General features: G+C 39.9%; 1 protein-coding gene across 1 annotated transcript in view; it reads left to right on the forward strand.

Annotated features, from left to right (window-relative positions):
- The window catches only part of LOC138019528 (contactin-associated protein 1-like), a 31,933-nt gene that overhangs the window by 8,733 nt on the left and 3,200 nt on the right, over positions 1 to 20,000 (forward strand). The window contains exons 3-4 of the mRNA XM_068866354.1: positions 4,981 to 5,083; positions 19,587 to 20,000. The exon at positions 19,587 to 20,000 is cut by the window's right edge and continues 3,200 nt beyond it. Coding sequence (XP_068722455.1) covers positions 4,981 to 5,083; positions 19,587 to 20,000 — 517 coding nt within the window. The remainder of the gene's footprint in view (positions 1 to 4,980; positions 5,084 to 19,586) is intronic.

Here is a 20,000-nt window from a genome sequence, read left to right on the forward strand (position 1 = left end):
TGAGCCTCTGACTTAGTCTTTCCGAAAATCGGAGTTACGTTTGTTTTTCGAAATTAAGATAATTTCTGAAAATGCTGAAATTGGAGTTTATGAAATATACGCCAACTGCCAGAAACACGGAAAACTCGTTGAGCTCCACCCTTTAAAATAGCATTGTAATGATCATTTCTTGAGGAAACTAGACCCTCCGTGAAGGTACACTGGGTTGCCTGTGGTACGTACACCGTTTCAGACAATTTTTTTCAAGTTGGGGGGTCATTAAGACCATGTAAGGTCATTTAAGGGGTCACCCAGAAGTCATACCAGCAGAGGCCCTTTGGCTCACAGGTCCTCACACGTTCGTAACAGATCCTTTTCTGAGGTTAAAAACCTGGCTACCGGCCTATTAATTAATCATTTGTCAGAAAGAAGAAATTCCTGTCCTCTTTTGTTTGGGTATTGTCTGTCATTGTAGTGCCATGGTAGAAGTCTTGGGTAAATAGCCTGAGAAGACATGTGGTTACTAGCAAAGTACTGAATCCAGAAAGATTGAAGAAAATAAATGGGAAGTGAGAAACATTGGCTTCTGGGCTGACATGTTGATAATTTTCAAGCTCCCTCACAACTTCTTTCACCAAAAGTTGAAGCGTGCCCTCTGAGCAGCTTTGTAATACTAAAATTTACTAAAGTTACTTACTAGTAGTCCGGCCGGGTTAGTATCTGGATGGGTGACCATACACCTTCGTAAAGCAGAAGCATTGGACCGAAAATACTATTAACGCTAACAAAATGCGAACTCAGCAAGGTACAGATTTTGTTAGCTTGCTTTACGCAAAAAAAAATATTGATGCAAAAGTAAATTGATACACAGTTTTTAGAAGAGCAGAAGGAAGTTTCCAGGACGGTCGCTCGAGAATAACATATTTACGACATGACTGACAACATTAATTTTGAACCGTGAACATAGAATATAAAAAGTTACGATCAGCGACAAACATTTTGGGAGATTTTTTCTACGTTCAATTTTATTATTGTACTTTTGGTTGCACAAATAAATCGCAAAATTGAAAGTGACATCGCCGGAATTCAGCGCCGTGAATAAGTTACTGCGGCATGTTTACTCGCCAAATAGCAAAGCATCTGTGTCAAATGATGGCAAGATACCGGGTTTTCGTAAGTTTATTTTTCTGTCAAGTGTTATAAAGTTTGACAATAAATGAGCGAATTCAAAACAAAGATCACAATCGCCCAAACTCTGAGTGAGGTTTGTTTCTGTAAAGTCAAAAATTGGCTCTCCAAGACGAGGTTATTTATCACCAGGTAATTCCATTATTTTGGAAATAGCAGCTACTTTATTATTCATCGGCGTCACAATTTTTTGTTGATTTTGGAGCTCATTTTGTTGAAACTCAAGCACGCTTCCAACAGATCTCTTTGTTTTCGTGAAACCTTTCCTGCTTACAGGCAATACTAAAAATATCCTCCCGTATCACGTTTCAACCTTTTAAGGTTGAAACGTAATACGGGAGGAACGTGCACGTGATACGTGTTGAAACGTGATACGAACTTAAAAGCTCGAAAATTCAATACACAACGTGATATTATAATTCACAAAGGCAGAAAATATCACAGAATCCTTTTCCAGCGAAACATTTTATTGAAACAAACAACATAAGATGCACTAAAACGCCATTCGCGTTGCAATGACTTTCGACGCTATTGCTGGTTAACGAGAACAACAAACTCACGAGGCAGAATGTATATTTATATTTAATTAAGTTAGCACAACAGAAAAATGTTAACCTCATTTTGACACGAAAATGCTTTACTATTGCCATAAAACTATCCAGTTAAGCTCGCATATCATAAAACATGATGAATTCATAAAGGTCACCTTTTCCAGCGAACAATTTTTTGAAACAAACAACATGTTTGCTCTTAGAGGCGAAAACCTCTTTCTATTCCATTGCGTGCGTGAAGACAAGAAACTCAATCGTGTCAAATTACCATGTACTTCAGGTTCAAACCCTTTCCAGAAGAACCTTTTCCTTGAATAACGAGATGCTTCTGTGAAGCATACACTGGGTTGCGTGTGGTACGTGTTACAGAAAATCAGAAGGCACTGAATTGTGTAGTATTGAACTACAGCATTCCAGTCTCTGAAGAATAACAAATAAAAGAAAAGCGAGAAACATTGGCTTCTGGGCTGACATGTTGATAATTTTCAAGCTCCCTCACAACTTCTTTTCACCACAAGTTTAAGCGTGCCCTCTGAGCATCTGACAACTTTGTAATCACTGAAGTTAATTCCTAGGAGTCCGGCGGGGTTAGTGTCTGGATGGGAGACCAAAACAAAAATACTATTAACGCTAACAAATGCGAACTAAAAGCTTATTCTACGCAAAAAGTAGGTTCTGGCGGTCATTTTGAGAGCGGCAATCCAAGTTACGCGGCAGACGGCAAATACAAACTCACGATTTAATTCAGTTAACACACCAGAAAGACGCTAACCTCATTTTGACAAGAAAATGCTTTACTATTGCCACAAAAACTATCCAGTTAAGCTCGCATATCATAAAACATGATGACTTCATGAAGGCCACCTTTTCCAGCGAACAGTTTTTTGAAACAAACAACATATTTGCTATTAGAGGCTTAACCCCTTGTATTTCATTATGTGTGTGAAGAGAAGAAACTCAATCGTGTCAAATATGCGCAATATTGCAACAAACTAAATTTCAGGATCAAACCGTTTCCATGAAGAACCTTTTCCTTGAATAATAAAGCACAAAATACACGACAAGCTTTCTTTCAAATAATTCTTGGCTGTCACATTTCCAATTATTTTTTTTTACCTGAAGACTGTACAGAGTTGATCACAGATCCACGTAAGGTGTTCGATTCGTTCTCTGTCTTTGTTGAACCCATAAGTTACCAGAGAATTTTCCATTTGGTTTCGGTGTTCTACATAACAGCACACTTGGCAAAATATTATTTTAGAAATACAGCTCATTTTGATTTCGGCTCGACGGGCGATAGATTGTTGTCGAAGTCCATTACTCGTCGCTTTTGAGATTCCAGGTGTTGGTTTTTCACCGCCTGCCTAGTTTATCCAACTGACTTTCCATTATTGAGCTCCACAAGGGTATATATTGTTTAAGGATCCACTAAAACGCCATTAGCGTTACATGACTTTCGACGCCATTGCAGGCTAAGTGAATGATTCTCCTGTGTCCACCAGAGAAATCTACGCATTTCCACTACCCTCTCGATCCTAAGAAAATACGCGCAGAAGGCTCTATGCACAAAGACAGCACTTACCAGGGGAGTGACAGGCAAGACTTTTACCGACAGGGAAAAATAAAAAATAATAAAAATAATAAAACAAACAAATCCCACCCACTTTCCGACTAGGATTGCCATACTGGCAACCCAGTAAAAATTCCACGATGATCGTCACGCAGTCACGCAAGGTTCTCATTTGCTTGTTTGTTCTTGTTGATGTCATGTTGTTGTCTGTCTTTACTACAAACGGTTTGTAGCTAGTAAAGTTAGAGTCGCACGTGATTCTATTCGGACGTCAAAGGCTCGAATCCGATATCACGATAAAAAACACGACATCATTGAAAACAATTTTGCGAAAACAAGCAAATGAGAGCGTTGTGTGACGACTATCGTGGAACTGTGGCTATGTTCTGTTTCGTTTTAATTGTATTGCGGAGAAGCTTTTTAAGAACTAAACATTAAAATGTGGTTTTAAAATGTGGAGCTCAGCGAGTCTTCAGTGTCTCTAGGAGTTAGCGTATATTCCTCACAAAAACTCCAATTTCAGTCTGAAATTCTCTTAGTTTCGAAAAACAAAAAAAGATGTCCGATCCCTTTCGTAGCTTCCGTATGTTCCATATCTTTTTGACCAATTTCCACCATAAATGAAGGAAAGATGCCGAACATTAGAATATAACATGACAGCAGAATAACGACAAAAAAAATTGAAACGGGTTGCATTTGGGTAATTAGGGTTAGGGTTAGCCCTAGGTTAGGTTAAAAACGTTGGCCCTACGTTTTTCAAGTTTATGGCAAACCGCCGCATAAAGGTCGTTTTTGGTCAAAATCATCTGCTTTGTAATGTAACAATAATTTTATCAGTAAAAGAATTCCACATTACCATTTTCTAGTTTTAAACTCTTGTTTAACTAAAGATTTACCCTAAAACACCCTAAAATAACGTAATTAGCGAATTGTTTGGTTTTGCATTACTTCACTCAGTCAGATTGGTTCAAAGTTCTCGCTCCACTTTTTGAACAAATCAGCAGTGAAAGCAAAACCAATCGTGGCTCGTGTGTGCACATCTTCCTGCGCTTTGTGTCCGCTACTTGTAATTACTTCGAGTTTTGATTGGTTTACTGGATTGTCTCCGTCCTTTTTGATTGGCCAAAGTATCTACTTTGGTTTTTGTTTTACGACACTCGATTGAAACTTGCTCTAAAGCGTATAAAATAAGCTTTCCTGAAAAAATGTAACTCTTCACCAAAAGGTATTGTTACGTTAGAGCGATTTTCAATTGAGTGTCGTAAAACCAAAACCAAAGTAATTACTTTAGCCAATCAGAAAGGACGGAGGAAATCTGGTAAACCAATCAAAACTCGAAGTAATTACACGTAGCCGACACAAAGCGCGGGAAAATGTGCACGATTGGTTTTGGCTTCACTTCTGATTGGTTGAAAAAGTGGCGTGAGAACTTTGAACCAATCACTGAGTGAACTAATCATAAACCAAAGCAATTTGCCAATTACTTTCGACACTCAATTGAAAACCACTCTAAAGGGATAATTCGTGTTGGGTATCAAAATTGGTTTGCATCTAATTACATGAATGCATTTCTGTAAGTTTAGTGACTTTTTTCGGTCTCAGTTCTCAAGTTAAATGAAGATAAATTTTTTTGTTCGATTGTCTTATTGTCTTATTTATCAGCCGTCTTCATTTCATCGCTCTTCATTTCAGAATCCCTGCACCAACAACCCTTGTGGTAATGATTGCAAGTGCCAAGCTGGATTCACTTTGAGAGGGTTCCGATGCAAGTGTATTTCAGGAAACCAATGCAAAGGTATCACCACCAAAGTTGAATACAGAATTTTCCGAGTTTGGCCCAGTTTTTTGGTACATAGTTCTTTATGACTCTTTCTAGTTCGTAGAAGGAGCTAAAACTTTAGCTCAAAATTCCCACATCAGCAAAAATAAAATGGTTGTTCCTCGCAGGATTTAATAAGTTTGAGGCGAGTTAACCTTGCAGACAAGACGGACATGCGCGGTGACGTAGACCTTGCAGAAATGTTGCAATACTATGAGTCCAAAGTGAAAACCCATTACAGTGAATCAGAGCGATAATACAACTAAAAAAGCATAATATGTAGATTTAGCCAAGCCTAAAAGCGGAGCTCCCGAGTTTATTTTTCCCTACTGGCTGTAGGGTTAGTAAAAATAAAGGGTTTTGGAATTGTTCACGTCTAGGTGTTTCCGGTGACTGCTTAATTAAATAATTTTCTTTGATTTCTTCTATAGAAAAATTCATTGCAATGAATGTTTCTTGAATCGCATGAGTTTTAAAGGAAAACAAACATATCCTCAGCAAGCGAACCATTCTCGTATCGACCCAAGGCTCTGGGAAACTCTGTGTAGGAGAACATGCGCCGTAGGGTTCTTACAGCCACAAATTGGCTATTTGAACCTTACAGCGCCTGTTCACTCCTCGTGCTAACATGAACGCACCAATTAGAGACGCTTTTGATTGTTCTTCATGAAAACCAATGAGAAGACACTTTGTTTCAGGGTTCCCCAGAGTTCTTCTCTCCCTCGGTCAAGAGAAGAGCTCTGGGGTCGAGAATGCAAGTGAACGAAAGAGAAAAAAGCCATTTCAGAGTCAATCGTGGGTCAATTGTCGACAAAATGTAAAATAGGAATCACGGTAAAATTAGAAATCACAGACGTACTAGCTCGTGATGTGACAGATCGTTGGGAAACTTTGTCAGTTCAAGGTTAAATGGTCTTCCTTAGAGTTTTATTCCACTTTATCTCTGAGAACGAGATCAATCACATTTTGATTTTTTTCTCATATTGAAACACGCCAGTTTGGCTTTGAACGACAAGAATCAGCAAAATACGGCAACCTAGAAAGTACAAACAAAATCTCCAACAAATTTACGTACAAATTCCTGTACGTGCCTTAAGCAAACTTCTGAAAACACAAGCTAGTGATATTTCTCCTCAATTTTACGAGAACTCATTGCGATAACATTAAAGGGCAATTTTTTTTGTCACTGTCGAGGCACATCGAAAAACAATTGGGAAAACGGATTAAAAAAGCACTTGTTCACTCGCATTTTACAGCAAAATAAACAAACAAATGAACTATTTCTTTATGTCCAAAAGAGTACCGATAATTGTTATTTAATTCCAGTTGAGAATAAAAATTCGAGTTCCATTCCCGAATTAAAGGAAAAAACGATTAAACCGCTTTTTAAAAATACTCATCCCTTGAAAGAACTCATCCGTAAAAATAGCAAATGGTTTAGTCTCCAAGAAAATTATTTGCTATACTGTTTTTTCGTTCTCGTTCTCTTTCTCCTCCTTTCGTTTCTGCTTTTCTGTAGGTCGTCCAGGCATAATACAACCTTATCAGATTCAAAATTTAAAATCTTCTTAAAATGTGCCAAAAATTGCAATACAGGGCAAAAAGCAGCTCTAAACAAATTAAAAATAAATAATCAGCTTTATTTATATCTCTCCGATGCTTGACTTTAAGAACTGCTTAGCCACCAGTGTGGTCCTGACCACAGCTATATACTTCAAAAATGGATTGAAACCGGCGAAAAACGCAGGGAAAAAACCGTTTTTCACCTGAACACAAAAATCGTGGACTCTTAAGGGGGGTAGCACTTAACTACCAAGCTGTTGCTATGGACCCCTTCAAATAGTCATTTCTCGAGTCTCTTCAACTCTACAGTTATCCTTTTTTTGCCAAGTGTATTTCTTTGCCTGGTTCGACTCACAACCATATTTGGAAAATCAAGTGACCAAAACAGAAACTGCCTAAAAACTAAGCAAATTAACTATGTTTTTCTCAAACTTTTAACGCTACAGTACGAGAACAGTCTAACACAAAATCTGTAGCATGCATATTGCTCAAAAAAACATATGACATCATAAGGCCCTCCTTTGATACACTTTTCAAAATACCAGTTCCATTTTTTGTCCAAACAGAAATTCCATGCTACAATTTACGAAAAATGATGAGACGGTTCCCATCCGGCAAAAAGCTGCCTCTTCCTTTTGTTTCCTGAGAGTTTTAGCATGTTTTGTACTGAAACGCGCTGCAGATGATTGGGACTAGTTGCGCATGCGCCTTTTTTTGGGCTCTTGACAAAAAAGCTTCCTTAAATTAGTAAACATTGTCTTTTTTTAGTTAAGTGCCATCCCAGTACGTAGTATGGTCGTGTAGCTGCGTCAAGCCACAAAAAGCGCGCGAATAATTAAGCCTCGTTTATGTTTAGGTGTTTCGATTACAGGAAGTTAACCGTGTTTAAACCTGCGATCAAATCCAGTACCTGGTCAGCGTTCAACTTTAAAAAAAGCTGATCTCGATGAGCGCTAAATTTGAACCCGCAATATGGTCACGTGATACAGGTTAGCAGATACCTTATTTTGACAGGTGTCAATTGACCATAACATGGATGTCCCATAGCTGCATCAATGAACTTGTTGGAGTGTATGGCCCCCATGTTGGGCAAAAGTACTCTAAACCTGACAACAATAAAAGCAAGGTGACACACGCTAACACCAACCCGGTGAGGCCAACACATCACGCATGCGCATTAACCATTTCACCGGTCAATTAGTAACCCACTCTTTTTTTTTCTTTTCGTGAAAAACACCTTTATTCAGAAGATACAAAAACCCCTATTTACAATCATCATAAGAAAAAAAAAAGTACTAGAAAAATATCTCTCCAGGGAAAATCAAACATTCGAAAATAAAAAACCAGGTAAACACATAATACGAAAGAAAAAACTAATTACTTATCACAGGACAACAAATTAAACAAGAAAATCAAAGATTATTTTACTCGGTCCGGGCGAGTCGGCTTGCGAGCCGGCGGACCCTCAGAGTCTAATAATTTAGCGGGAGGACGTTTTAAAGGCTTCTTGGAACTGGACATCTTCTTCAAAACATTGCGCTGAAAAGACGAAACATAATCAGTCGACAGAGCACTATAAGAGTCAGGATGCAAACGGAACTTCTCAATAGAAACAGTAACAAAGTTAACAACATCGAAAGTAGGGAAATCACGATGAGGAATATCACGTAAGGCTGCGACAGGGCTCGAAGCAACAGATGAAACACGAGTTGGGGCACAAACAGCATCCGACGCAGAAATACTAGGAACAGGAGATGGCACAGCATCAGGCGAAACAGAGACAGGTGAGGCAGGCGGTACAGCTGACGAAACAAGAGGAGCAGGTTGCACAGAAGCTTTAACATCACAAACAGGAGATGGCACAGAGGCAGGCGAATCGGAGACAGGAGACAGCACAGGAGGAGCAATTGGAACATCAGGAACAGGAGCAGAAAAAAGGAGCCAAGGGAGGAGGAGGAGCTGCCGAGGTAACAACCTCCTCATCCCCAGACATCAACTGATCTTTTTCTATCCCTTCGGAGGCCTCGGAACAAGCCTCCTCAGGAGGGACATAGTCAGAACTTCCATCATCTTCAGCGGCAAGGACAGTGTAATACAAGGCTTCAGTTCCTGGATCGACGGCGCCCCAAGCCTGCCTGCACTCCCAAGCCAAGTGGCCGGGCTGACGGCAGCGCCGGCACAGTAGTAAACCGGCTGACGGGGGTACCAGACACGACAATTTGAATTACCAAACGAGATGAGGTACGGAATATCGCGGTCTAAGGTCACCTCAAGCACACGATTGCCATTGTAAATAGCGGGAAAATTAGCAAAAGTACTACGCCGGACAGACAAAACCTGTTTCTTTATCAGAAACTTCGGACGGCAGATCACGAACATGGACAGGACGAAAACGAGAATCAGCTCGAACGACACGCACTTCAACATCACCGCAGGTAAGACCAGAGGACATCAACTCATCACAAGATTTGTTATTGTTATTATTTTTTTTTTTGAAAGAGACTTTATTCAAATCCACATTTACAAAACTCTTAGCTTCAAAATTCAAAGTATAAGTTCCATAATCATCTCAAACGCCTTGCTTCCTTGAGGATGATAGTTCCAAAAATCCTTTCGCTGGAGCCCTAACGACAAAGTCCCTGAACTAAGCAGTTTCCTTGAAGAGATCCCCAGCTAACTCAAAAAAAAAAACCTGTCCTTTGGCAAAAAACCTGTTCCATAATCCATTGTCCGATTCTCTATTTTCATTCCACATTTCCTTAATCTTGGTTTCAGTGATACAATACAGTGCTTCCAAAATTTCCTCAATATCTTCAAATCTCGTGATCAAAAATCGTAATCCATTAGTCCAATCCATAGTGAAATTTTCAAGTAAGAGGGGCTCCCAATGGTGTACATAATAAAGTATTTCACAAGAGTCCAGTCCGGTTAAACAAAAAGGGATACAAAATGAAACAAAAGGCCCTAGTGATCCCTCCCCGTGAGAACGGACACACAGCCGAAACTGTTCTGTGCCCGCCTCACACGGACTTGAAAAGAGTACCATAGTACAGTGGTACTTGGCCGTAGCCTTCCGGCAAGAACTACACTAGATCTTAGCAACTCATCACAAGATACTGGATCTTTAAAGGTCAAGCGAACACGGCCGCCACACTAAAGCTGAACAGTAACCAGGTTTTCAGGATCGACTGCATCTAACAAAAGTGGTAACACCTCTGATGAACCAGTGCTCGTATAGACTGACTCTGGAAACTGGAGCACGACGCTGTTCGGACACTGAAGGACCAACACGACGAAAACAATTTAGGGGGGAGGCTATGCCGTTCCCTCCCGTCAGGTACTTAGGACAAGCACTCCAAAAGCAAACGAAAAAGCCAATTGACCACTTTCGATATATTAAAATTCCCTCCTACACAAAAGGCATCATCTCAAGGCTCTGGGGAATAAATATAAGGATTTGTATGAGTTTATTCCCGAGAACCTCGAAGATGATGTCTTTTGTTTAGGACTGAATTTTAATATATCCACAGCGGTCTATTCAAAGCCACAATCGTACAAACGTCGGCCTTTTGGGCCTCATCAGCAGGGCGTAGTTAAAATACCAGTAGGCTATTTTTAGCACCCCTTTAAGTAGCAGCTTCACATGCCATACATGTGGTAAGCTGGGTTCGGAACTGCCAAACTGTTCTCGTACTGCAAGCGTGTGGAAAGGTGGATCACATTAAGAGATCGGCTGTGTCAGGTAAATTAAAAACAACAATAAAAGCAATGTGGGAGAACAGTTTTGCTGTTCCCGACCATGTACATGTATGGCATGTGAGGCTGCCAGTTAAAGGGGTGCTAAACTGACCCCCCTACGCCATGCTGGTGAGGCCCATAAGGCCGACGTTTCTACGATTGTGGTTTTCAATTGGCTTTTTCGTTTGCTTTTGGAGTGCTTGTTCTAAGTACCTGCCGGGAGGGAACGGCATAGCCTCCTCCCTAACTTGTCTTCGTCATGTCGGTCCTTCAGTGTCCAAACAGCGTCGTGCTCCAGTTTCCAGACTCAGTCTATCCGAGCACTGGTTCATCAGAGGTGTTACCACTTTTGTTAGATGCAGTCGATCCTGAAAACCTGGTTACTGTTCACTTTATGCGTGGCGGTCGTGTTCGCTTGACCTTTAAAGATCCAGTATTTTGTGTTGAGTTGATGTCCTCTGGTCTTACCTGCGGTGATGTTGAAGTGTGTGTCGTTCGAGCTGATTCTCGTTTTCGTTCTGTCCATGTTCGTGATCTGCCGTCCGAAGTTTCTTATGACGATGTTAAGTCCTTCTTCCAGTCTTACGGCCAGGTTTTGACTGTCCGGCGTAGCACTTTTGCTTATTTTTCCGCTATTTACAATGGCAATCGTGTGCTTGAGATGGCCTTAGACCGCGATATTCCGTACTTCATCTCGTTTGGTAATTCAAATTGTCGTGTCTGGTACCCCCGTCAGCCCGTCTACTGCGTCATCTGCCTTGAATCCGGCCACCGTGGCCCCTCCTGCCCGCTCCTGGCCTGTGCTGGTGCTGCCGTCAGCCCGGCCACCTTACTCGGGAGTGCAGGCTGGCTTTCATGGGGCGCCGTCGATCCAAGAACTGAAGCCTTGTATGACACTATCCTTGCCGCTGAAGATGATGGAAGTTCTGACTATGTCCCTCCTGAGGAGGCTTGTTCCGAGGCCTCCGAGGGGGTAGAAAAAGATCAGTTGATGTCTGGGGATGAGGAGGTTGTTACCTCGGCAGCTCCTCCTCCTCCCTTGGCTCCTGTTTCTGCTCCTGTTCCTGATGTTCCAATTGCTCCTCCTGTGCTGTCTCCTGTCTCCGATTCGCCTGCCTCTGTGCCATCTCCTGTTTGTGATGTTAAAGCTTCTGTGCAACCTGCTCCTCTTGTTTCGTCAGCTGTACCGCCTGCCTCACCTGTCTCTGTTTCGCCTGATGCTGTGCCATCTCCTGTTCCTAGTATTTCTGCGTCGGATGCTGTTTGTGCCCCAACTCGTGTTTCATCTGTTGCTTCGAGCCCTGTCGCAGCCTTACGTGATATTCCTCATCGTGATTTCCCTACTTTCGATGTTGTTAACTTTGTTACTGTTTCTATTGAGAAGTTCCGTTTGCATCCTGACTCTTATAGTGCTCTGTCGACTGATTATGTTTCGTCTTTTCAGCGCAATGTTTTGAAGAAGATGTCCAGTTCCAAGAAGCCTTTAAAACGTCCTCCCGCTAAATTATTAGACTCTGAGGGTCCGCCGGCTCGCAAGCTGACTCGCCCGGACCGAGTAAAATAATCTTTGATTTTCTTGTTTAATTTGTTATCTTTCGTATTATGTGTTTACCTGTTTTTTTATTTTTATTTTTTTTTTTTAATTTTCGAATGTTTGATTTTCCTTTTCCTTTCCTTTTCTTATGATGATTGTAAATAGGGTTTTTTTATCTTCCGAATAAAGGTGTTTTTCACGAAAAAAAAAAAAAGAGCTGGTTGCTAATTGACCGGTGAAATGGTTAATGCGCATACGTGATGTGTTGGGCACACCGGGTTGTTCACTGGCGAAAAAAGGCTAATTGGTCGAGGCCTTGTCATGTGACTTCAATAGCTCAACGCAAACATGGCTGCCATCGGGTGTTTATCAGATCTCCGTCCATTTAAAAAAAAACCGTTTTCAAGCCAGTAAAACGGGCGAATGTTTTGACTGCATAGTGCGTTTTTATGCCAGCGAAATTCTCTTTTCAGCCAACAGTGCTACGAGGGAAATTTCTTTAAAAATTTCAAGGTCAACGCGAGTCTGGGTTGCTGTGTCAGTGTTTGAGTGGAAATTCGTTTGTGGAGCTTACCGGCTAATGGAGTACCATCTTGATTACAATTAATGCGTTTACCTTTTAAAAAGTGGAACAAAAAAGATACCATACAAATTTCCAAATATGGTTTATCTTCCGACTAAATATTTACACGCGGTTTCCGCGGGGGCCTGCATCTAACAGAAAATGTTAAGATTTTTGCATTTTTTTTCAAAATTAAGTTGTTAAATTGCCATTCAAGTGGTCCATTGAGGCAAATTTATTTCATTTGTTCAAAAATAAATTTTAAAGTGAATTTAGCAGCAATAATTAACAATATCCTACATAACATGTCATTGCACGTCATATTGGGTACACTAGAAGGAAACCTTTTAGTTGCAATTATATTTTGCTATAGTCATTTCAAGCAAAATGCCAATTGTTTGCTTCCCTCCAAATTATAGAAATAAACACAGATTAGGTTAACTCTGAATAGCCAAAACCACAATATTACAAGTTAAAAATTTGATCAGAAATCCAGCTCACTAGCAGAGTGGATTTTACTGTAACAAAATATTACTACAGCTAACAATATGCTTTCATCACATTTTAGTAGGTTAATGTGAAAACAAAAATAATCAATCAAGAATTGATTTTACCTTCCAGCAATGAAACAGCAGGAGGATATAAAATTAGGTACTTCAAAGTTTAAAAAACTTGTTGACAGTGATTCAGTGCCATCATCCAAAACAAATTTCATGCTGGCCTACTAATTACTTCCAGTGCAATAAATTATTTATTCCCTCTTTGTGGACTCTGGTTGCAACACAGTGGTTTCAATAATTTTAATCCCCTTCCATGAGATTTAACTTTTACAAAATTCCATAACTTCATATTCCTGTAATAATTGTTCAAAGTCATTGAGCAAAGGCATACAAAGCTACATTTGAAAGGGGTGTAATCCCATGTTGGAGTTTTCTGGATAAGACTTCACAGAAATAACTCCTGTTACCTTTCCATATGTAAAAAATATTTCAACATTAGGTGCAATGAACTTTTAGCAATTGCTTTAAAGAATACTAATCATTCCTACCATTTCCAAGGATGAATAAATTAAAGTAGAATGCAGTAAGTGTAAGAAGTAAAAAAAGTGGGCATATTTTTCCAAACTGTAATGTATTTCCATCCCTGCTTTAGTCCCTGGTTAGTATTAAACAATGGTAGTAAAGTAAACAAACTGCCGCAAGGGGGACTCCCTTACAAAATGACAGGGGTTCTTGTTGTTCCTTTTTGGAGGAAAAAAAATGTGGATTTATACTGCTTATGATGCTCAGACTAAACAGTTGGCAGAGTTGCTTCAGTACATTTAAGGCTATCAATCTGAAAAACGACTGGAACTGTAGGACAATTTGGTACACGAGCAAATAACTTTTACCTATGAATTATAAAATGCCAGTCATTGGTCACTTTAGAACTGCTTCCTCGAAGGGGTCATATTTCTTTAGCCTACGTCCACTGCACAAAACAAGGTTCTGTTACCTTTAAGGGTTGTTTTTAAAAGAATTCAGAAGTGGCCTGCCATTGTTATAGGGAAGACCTCTTTTGAGCAAACTGCATCCTCATGTTTGGATTCCCATTGATTGAATGACTTTAATGATATAGGCAAATTTGTTCTACAATAATACTCAAATACCATTTTAGTCTTTTTAACCTGCCTTTGTGGCAAAGTTTACTCCTTGAGCCACCAGCTTCAACTTTGATACTTTGTTATAAAAGCCAAAGCAAAGCAAACAAAGGCATGGTGGAGGTGATGATTAATCACTTGTTTTGGTTCAAATGAAGAAAAAGAAAGTCAAACTAATAATAGCACTTTAACCCTTTCACCCCTAAACCGGCCATACTTAGTATTTTACTCTGTCTAACACCAGACGATTTTACTCGTCAATGGGGAATCCCCAGGAGTCAATGGGTAATAATCACTCACTAAAACATGTCCCATTAAAATATTATGTTCCACTAACGACCAAAACTGTACCAATAATTTGAATTACAGCTAAGGTCTGTCAAATTTCCATCTGAGTTACCTGGCAGCTCTTACAGTACTTCTCAACATAAAGAAAATAAATTCTGTGGACTTAACCATTCCCAAATACAAATGCTGTATATTCCAAATATCGTGACATAAACTCTTCAAGATCTACCTGCTTCAGGAACTTCAAATCAATGAATATTTTGAATATTTTTCCTGGACTCCTGTAAACTATGTGCACTTTTCCCTTTAAAAGTAACATCGAGAAATAATAATGCAAATACAACTGAGGCTGTTTTGCCTTACCTACAAGACAACAATATCCTTTATTCAAACACAATCAATATTAAAGCAATAATACTTGCTTGTGGGATCATGTGCTAAATGTAATAAAGATACACTACAGGAAATAAAAACTTAAACCTACGTAACTATGTGAGAGACATAGGATATCTGCACAAAAAGGGATAAGAAATAGAAATTAATTACTATCCAAAGATCATATTGCAAATATTATAATAGGTTGATTGACAAGTTCCTTGTTCAAAATGGTAGAGCATATTTGAAGTCCAGCAGGACCAAGACGAGAAGTTATGATAAAAGCTTTAAACATTTTTCTAAAATATTTTACTGCTATCAAACCCAATGAAACCTTATGCATGGGATTGTCAATGTTTCTAGCTGTAGCTCCAAATCTCGTAATATATTAATAAATTTTGTCATCTAAGAAAAGAACGACATATGGGGTGTAACCAAAAGATTCCATGGCAATAATGCTTTCTTTCAGGAACAACTATCCACTGTCAACAATCCCTTGACTCAAAACAGATTACTTGATCCGACAACACATGACAGTCCCCTAAAACCAAATTACATCATTAATGCTTCCACAAAACAATAGTCTATTAAAAAATGATTTGTTACATGCAAACAATCACCAATCTGAATCTATAGATATAGATGATCTATATATATATAGCTGTAGTAATGCACCTACACTTCTGTTTTTCCAAACATTAGTTTAACTAATTATAAAACATATGGATTGTGGCAAAAACGTGCCTTAAACACAAATTAATTGCAAATCCATAACTTGGTAACTATTTCAACGCACAAAATAATTAAACTAACTGACAAGGATCGGTGACTTGTGACTGCTAAAAAGTATAATAACTTAAACATGTTGACCAGAAAAGAGAATATAATTACCTTAAAAGCAGCTATTTAAAATATTTGATGCTAGAGTTACGTTCCCAATGACACAATCACTCTCAAAATCAAATTCAAATCTGATCGAATCATTGATCATTCATGTAGAGGTGCCGATCGTAAGGAGTAACGGAGAAAAAAATAACCTTCACGTTGCACAATATCGCCATTTCCCTGCCACCTGGTACAAGCCAATTCACACATGAACGGAAACCTTGGGAATCCTTCTTTTTGCACATTACAGTAACTTTTTGTCCCGGTGGCAACAAACTTTCTACATTAAAAATTGCGTAAAAACTCACCTGTTTCGCAGCTCTATTCCACAGTCAACTGACAATAAGTTCATACTAACTGATATTATAAGCGAAAGGCGCAAGAGGGTCGTACCAGGCACCAGGGAGCCTTGACCTTGATCTTCGTGATGGCGTCGAGTGACGTGGTGAAGGTTATTCTCAGCTTTTATCGCGATGATGAAGGATCGGTCGTGTACCGTTCAACATTGAAAAGCATAATTCAATGGAGATAGCCTGCAAACATTTGATAGAATTCATGGGAATCAAAGAGGAAGCGGAAAAGTTCTGACTCGGTGGCTTCCATTTAAAGTTGTTTCGGCTGGAAAAGATTGACGGGAAAGCCAAAAATTTTGCAATTGTGAAGGAGCGCTTCAATTTGTCAAGAGAAGCAAATGGTCCAGAGGGTACAGTTTCCAAGGAAACCCAAGATTCTCTCACCCTGCTACGCAAAGGAATGAACAGGCTGATTGTTGACCTAGTTGAGCTTTTAACACTTTTGACAACGCAAGTAGAAAACCTACATGCGGTTTCACACTTCAAGCACGAAACATTCAGTGCTTTGAACTACTCCCAAGGCTTTGAAACGATAGTGAAAGAGTCGCTCAAAAGAATCACCAAGTGGACTGCAAAGTATTTCACACATGACGGGTCGTATTATCCCGTGCCTGATACGTGCATGCCTTTGTCAGCGTTCTCAACTATGGCTCTTCGAGCGCTACAAAGAGTGACAAAAGAAGATGAAGCCGTGGACAAGGAGTGGATGGAGAACTATCGCCCTGTTAGACAACGAACAATGAGAAGCGAAACAACTAAAGATAAAGCGGGAGCTTTACCACCAGCTGTCTATTCTCAGGCCAAGCAAAAAGAACATTCCTATGTGGAGTTTAATAGGGAGCAAGCAATTCCTGACAACGCAGCAATGCCTACTCCTAAACACTGAGACCACTGAGCAGTCAGAGCATTCCCATGGCATCGATGAGCTGCAATCAGTCAGTTTAACTTTCGTTAACGACCTTGATGTCCCTGAAGTACAGATATAGAGGAGATACAGCAACTAGATGAATACGAGACTGATTCAGGTACTGAAAGTGACGAAGAAGGTGATTTTGAAGTAGTTAGCAAGACATGCACGACCAGGTCCGGAAGACCAGTGCGTGCATTTGTGCGTCTGGATTTATGAGGTCGGTATTATTTGATGGTTATACGACTTAAATATTGAATCTTCTTTTCAGTTGCACTTAAGGCGAAAACTTTACTGTGTGTACCTTATAACACGCACTATTGGTGGAGGTTTTGTGAATTAATGTAATATATCTTTATTTTAGTAAGGTCCATTCAACCCCCAAAACTGATTGACGTTTTAAAGTAAAGAAAATTCGGGTTATGAATTAATTATTATCGCTGTGAGATCATAAAAGTTCATAGATAACTAAAATTAGTAGTTAACTGACAATTGGCCAAAAAAATAGTAGTTAACTGATAATTTGCCGAAAAAATAGTAGTTAATTGACAATTGGGCACCCCCATTATCACCCTCTATTCCCACTAAATAAAATTTTCCAGGAGCAAATTTTCCGAGGATACTAGTTGGATTGGACTTGCAAACGTTTCACACAGCATAGACGTTCTCTAAGAATACATTCCACTTGAAACTAGCGTTCAAACTAGCCTTGATCCCTCTAAAAAGAACGGAAACCAACAAGCTGCCGATTTTCAAACGGCAGCCACTTTTCTGTTCTTCTCGGGAGTGCTTTTCTCACGAGAACCAATGATAGTCCCGGAAACGTATCAAGTGCCATATTGCGCGACTCATGCGCAGACATTTTTCGCCAGTGAAACCGGGTTGGTGTTAGCGTGTGTCACCTTGCTGTTATTGTTGTCTAAACCTGAGCCCGTGATATGGTCACGTGATACCGGTCGCATTGGTATACATTGAGGAGTGAACGAACGTACGGACGGTCAATGACGTCATAGCTAAAATCAAAATTTCTCGCATCCATGGGTTACCATATGCTCTTAACTATGGTGCTCCGCGCTCGAGCTCCGCTATAAAAAAAGTTAAAAATGTAAAAAAACGCGGGAAAGGGCAAACAAAGAACATGCCAGAAAAAGTGCCACACATGTCCTCGTTCCCTGTACAAGAAAAAAGTAGAGTATTATAGACCGAATGCTTAAATGGCGCCCAAAACATTATTCGTTTGTTTATGTGCTAATTAGACTCACTAGCCTCGTAGGCATGTACAAAATACAAAAGAAATGTTGCTTGAGAGCGAGGCTAGTGAGTCTAATTAGCACATAAACAAAAGGAAATTTTTTTGGCCGCGATTTATGCATTCGGTGTATAACAACTTCTTAATGCTTAGTATAAGTTTTCGATGGTGATATAAATTGATCATGACTGATTGATGATGATTTCGAGTGCAGTTTGGATTAAATCAGCGCTACTCAATTTTTTCAAAGACGAACAATTTGTAGGCTTTGAAAAAAAATTAGGAGTGCTTATTGATTCCAAATTGAGCGACGCTTAGAAAGTTGCCCGAAAAATTAGGATCGAACAGGATTTGAACCAATGATGATCCCTGCAATATCGGTGCAGCGCTCAAGCAGTGCTTTAAAAATTGGTTATAAAGCCATAGAGGATGCGCATATGACGAGACTTCATATATAATTTTTATGGCAGGCGTATATTTCCACTGCGGAAATAATTTCTAGCCTCTCGCTAATCACTATGCAAATTACATAGATACCATTTTTTCGGCATAGCGATCTTTTCACGTAAGTCGTTAGAATTCTTGGATAGAGACTGTTTTTGTCGATTCGTAGTGATCGTAGAGCTCTATGCGAGTAGGAAAAGACCATTTCCACGAAATTCGGCTCGAGGCTACACCAAGCGTTACAGACGTCAGTCAAAAGGCTCTGGAATGAGAATGTAAATGGCATTTACCGATCAGTAGCTACAATTTGGCCGAAACTTTAACTTTCTGACCACAAATGCTCTACGGCGTAAACCGAGTGTCTCACCTAATGTCCTTGCGTTCTCGGTGCATACTGTAAGTTTGAAAACCAAGCTATGAAACCTTGTTTTATCTTCCTTGTCAACTTTTTTCTTTCTTTTTGTTTTTGTTTTGTTTTGTTTTGTTTGTTTGTTTGTTTTTTTGGGGGGTAGGCTGAAGTCGACTTGTAAGAAATTAGTGACCACATTTTTATTGCAGGGTTTGGGTCCTCAGTGAGCTCGCGAGCGCAGAGAAGACCCTGGGTACGAGGTCGCATTTTCTTGCACCAACTGCAAAAACAAACATTAGGCCCGCTAGGGAACCAATCTAGTATGTATCCACACGCTACACTCACCAGCTAAATCTTGTGTAGATTGTAGATGGTCATTAGATACTTAAAGTTAAGTTCAGTCTCCCAGCTTCCATACAGACATTCAGTCATACAATGCAATTGACACACATCAAAGTTAACGGTTGTCGATTATTTTTTGCCCCCTCCCCCCTCCCCACCCCCCATTTAAAATTTTTGAGGGGGCTCAAGCCACCTATGCCTACAGTCGTCTGAATAGAAAGGCCAACCATCTAATTTTAACCTTTTCTCAGAAAAATCATGCAGCACCATACAGGCCGCGATGAACTTCACGGCAGCAAGTGGCGATTATTTCATCGATCCTGATGGACCTCTCGAATCCAGTCTGCCGTCGTTTAAGGTCTTTTGTGACATGACTGACAAAAACGGAATTGGTGTCACAGTTATCAGTCACGACAGTGAGAACAGAACACAGGTGGATGGGTACGAAAACAGTGGGTCATACACTCGTGCTATTCATTACACCGGAGCGAATCTGTCCCAGCTGGAGAGTCTTATCAGAGTCTCCAAACACTGCGAGCAGTCTATAAAATATGAGTGTTTTCATTCGAGGCTTCATAAAAGCAATAACAGCGACCCTATTGGATGGTGGGTTTCACGTAATGGAACTAAGATGACGTACTGGGACGGGGCATCAGGTAGCAACC

Source organism: Montipora capricornis, chromosome 10, assembly GCF_036669925.1.
Source record: "Montipora capricornis isolate CH-2021 chromosome 10, ASM3666992v2, whole genome shotgun sequence".
Lineage (NCBI taxonomy): Eukaryota > Metazoa > Cnidaria > Anthozoa > Scleractinia > Acroporidae > Montipora > Montipora capricornis.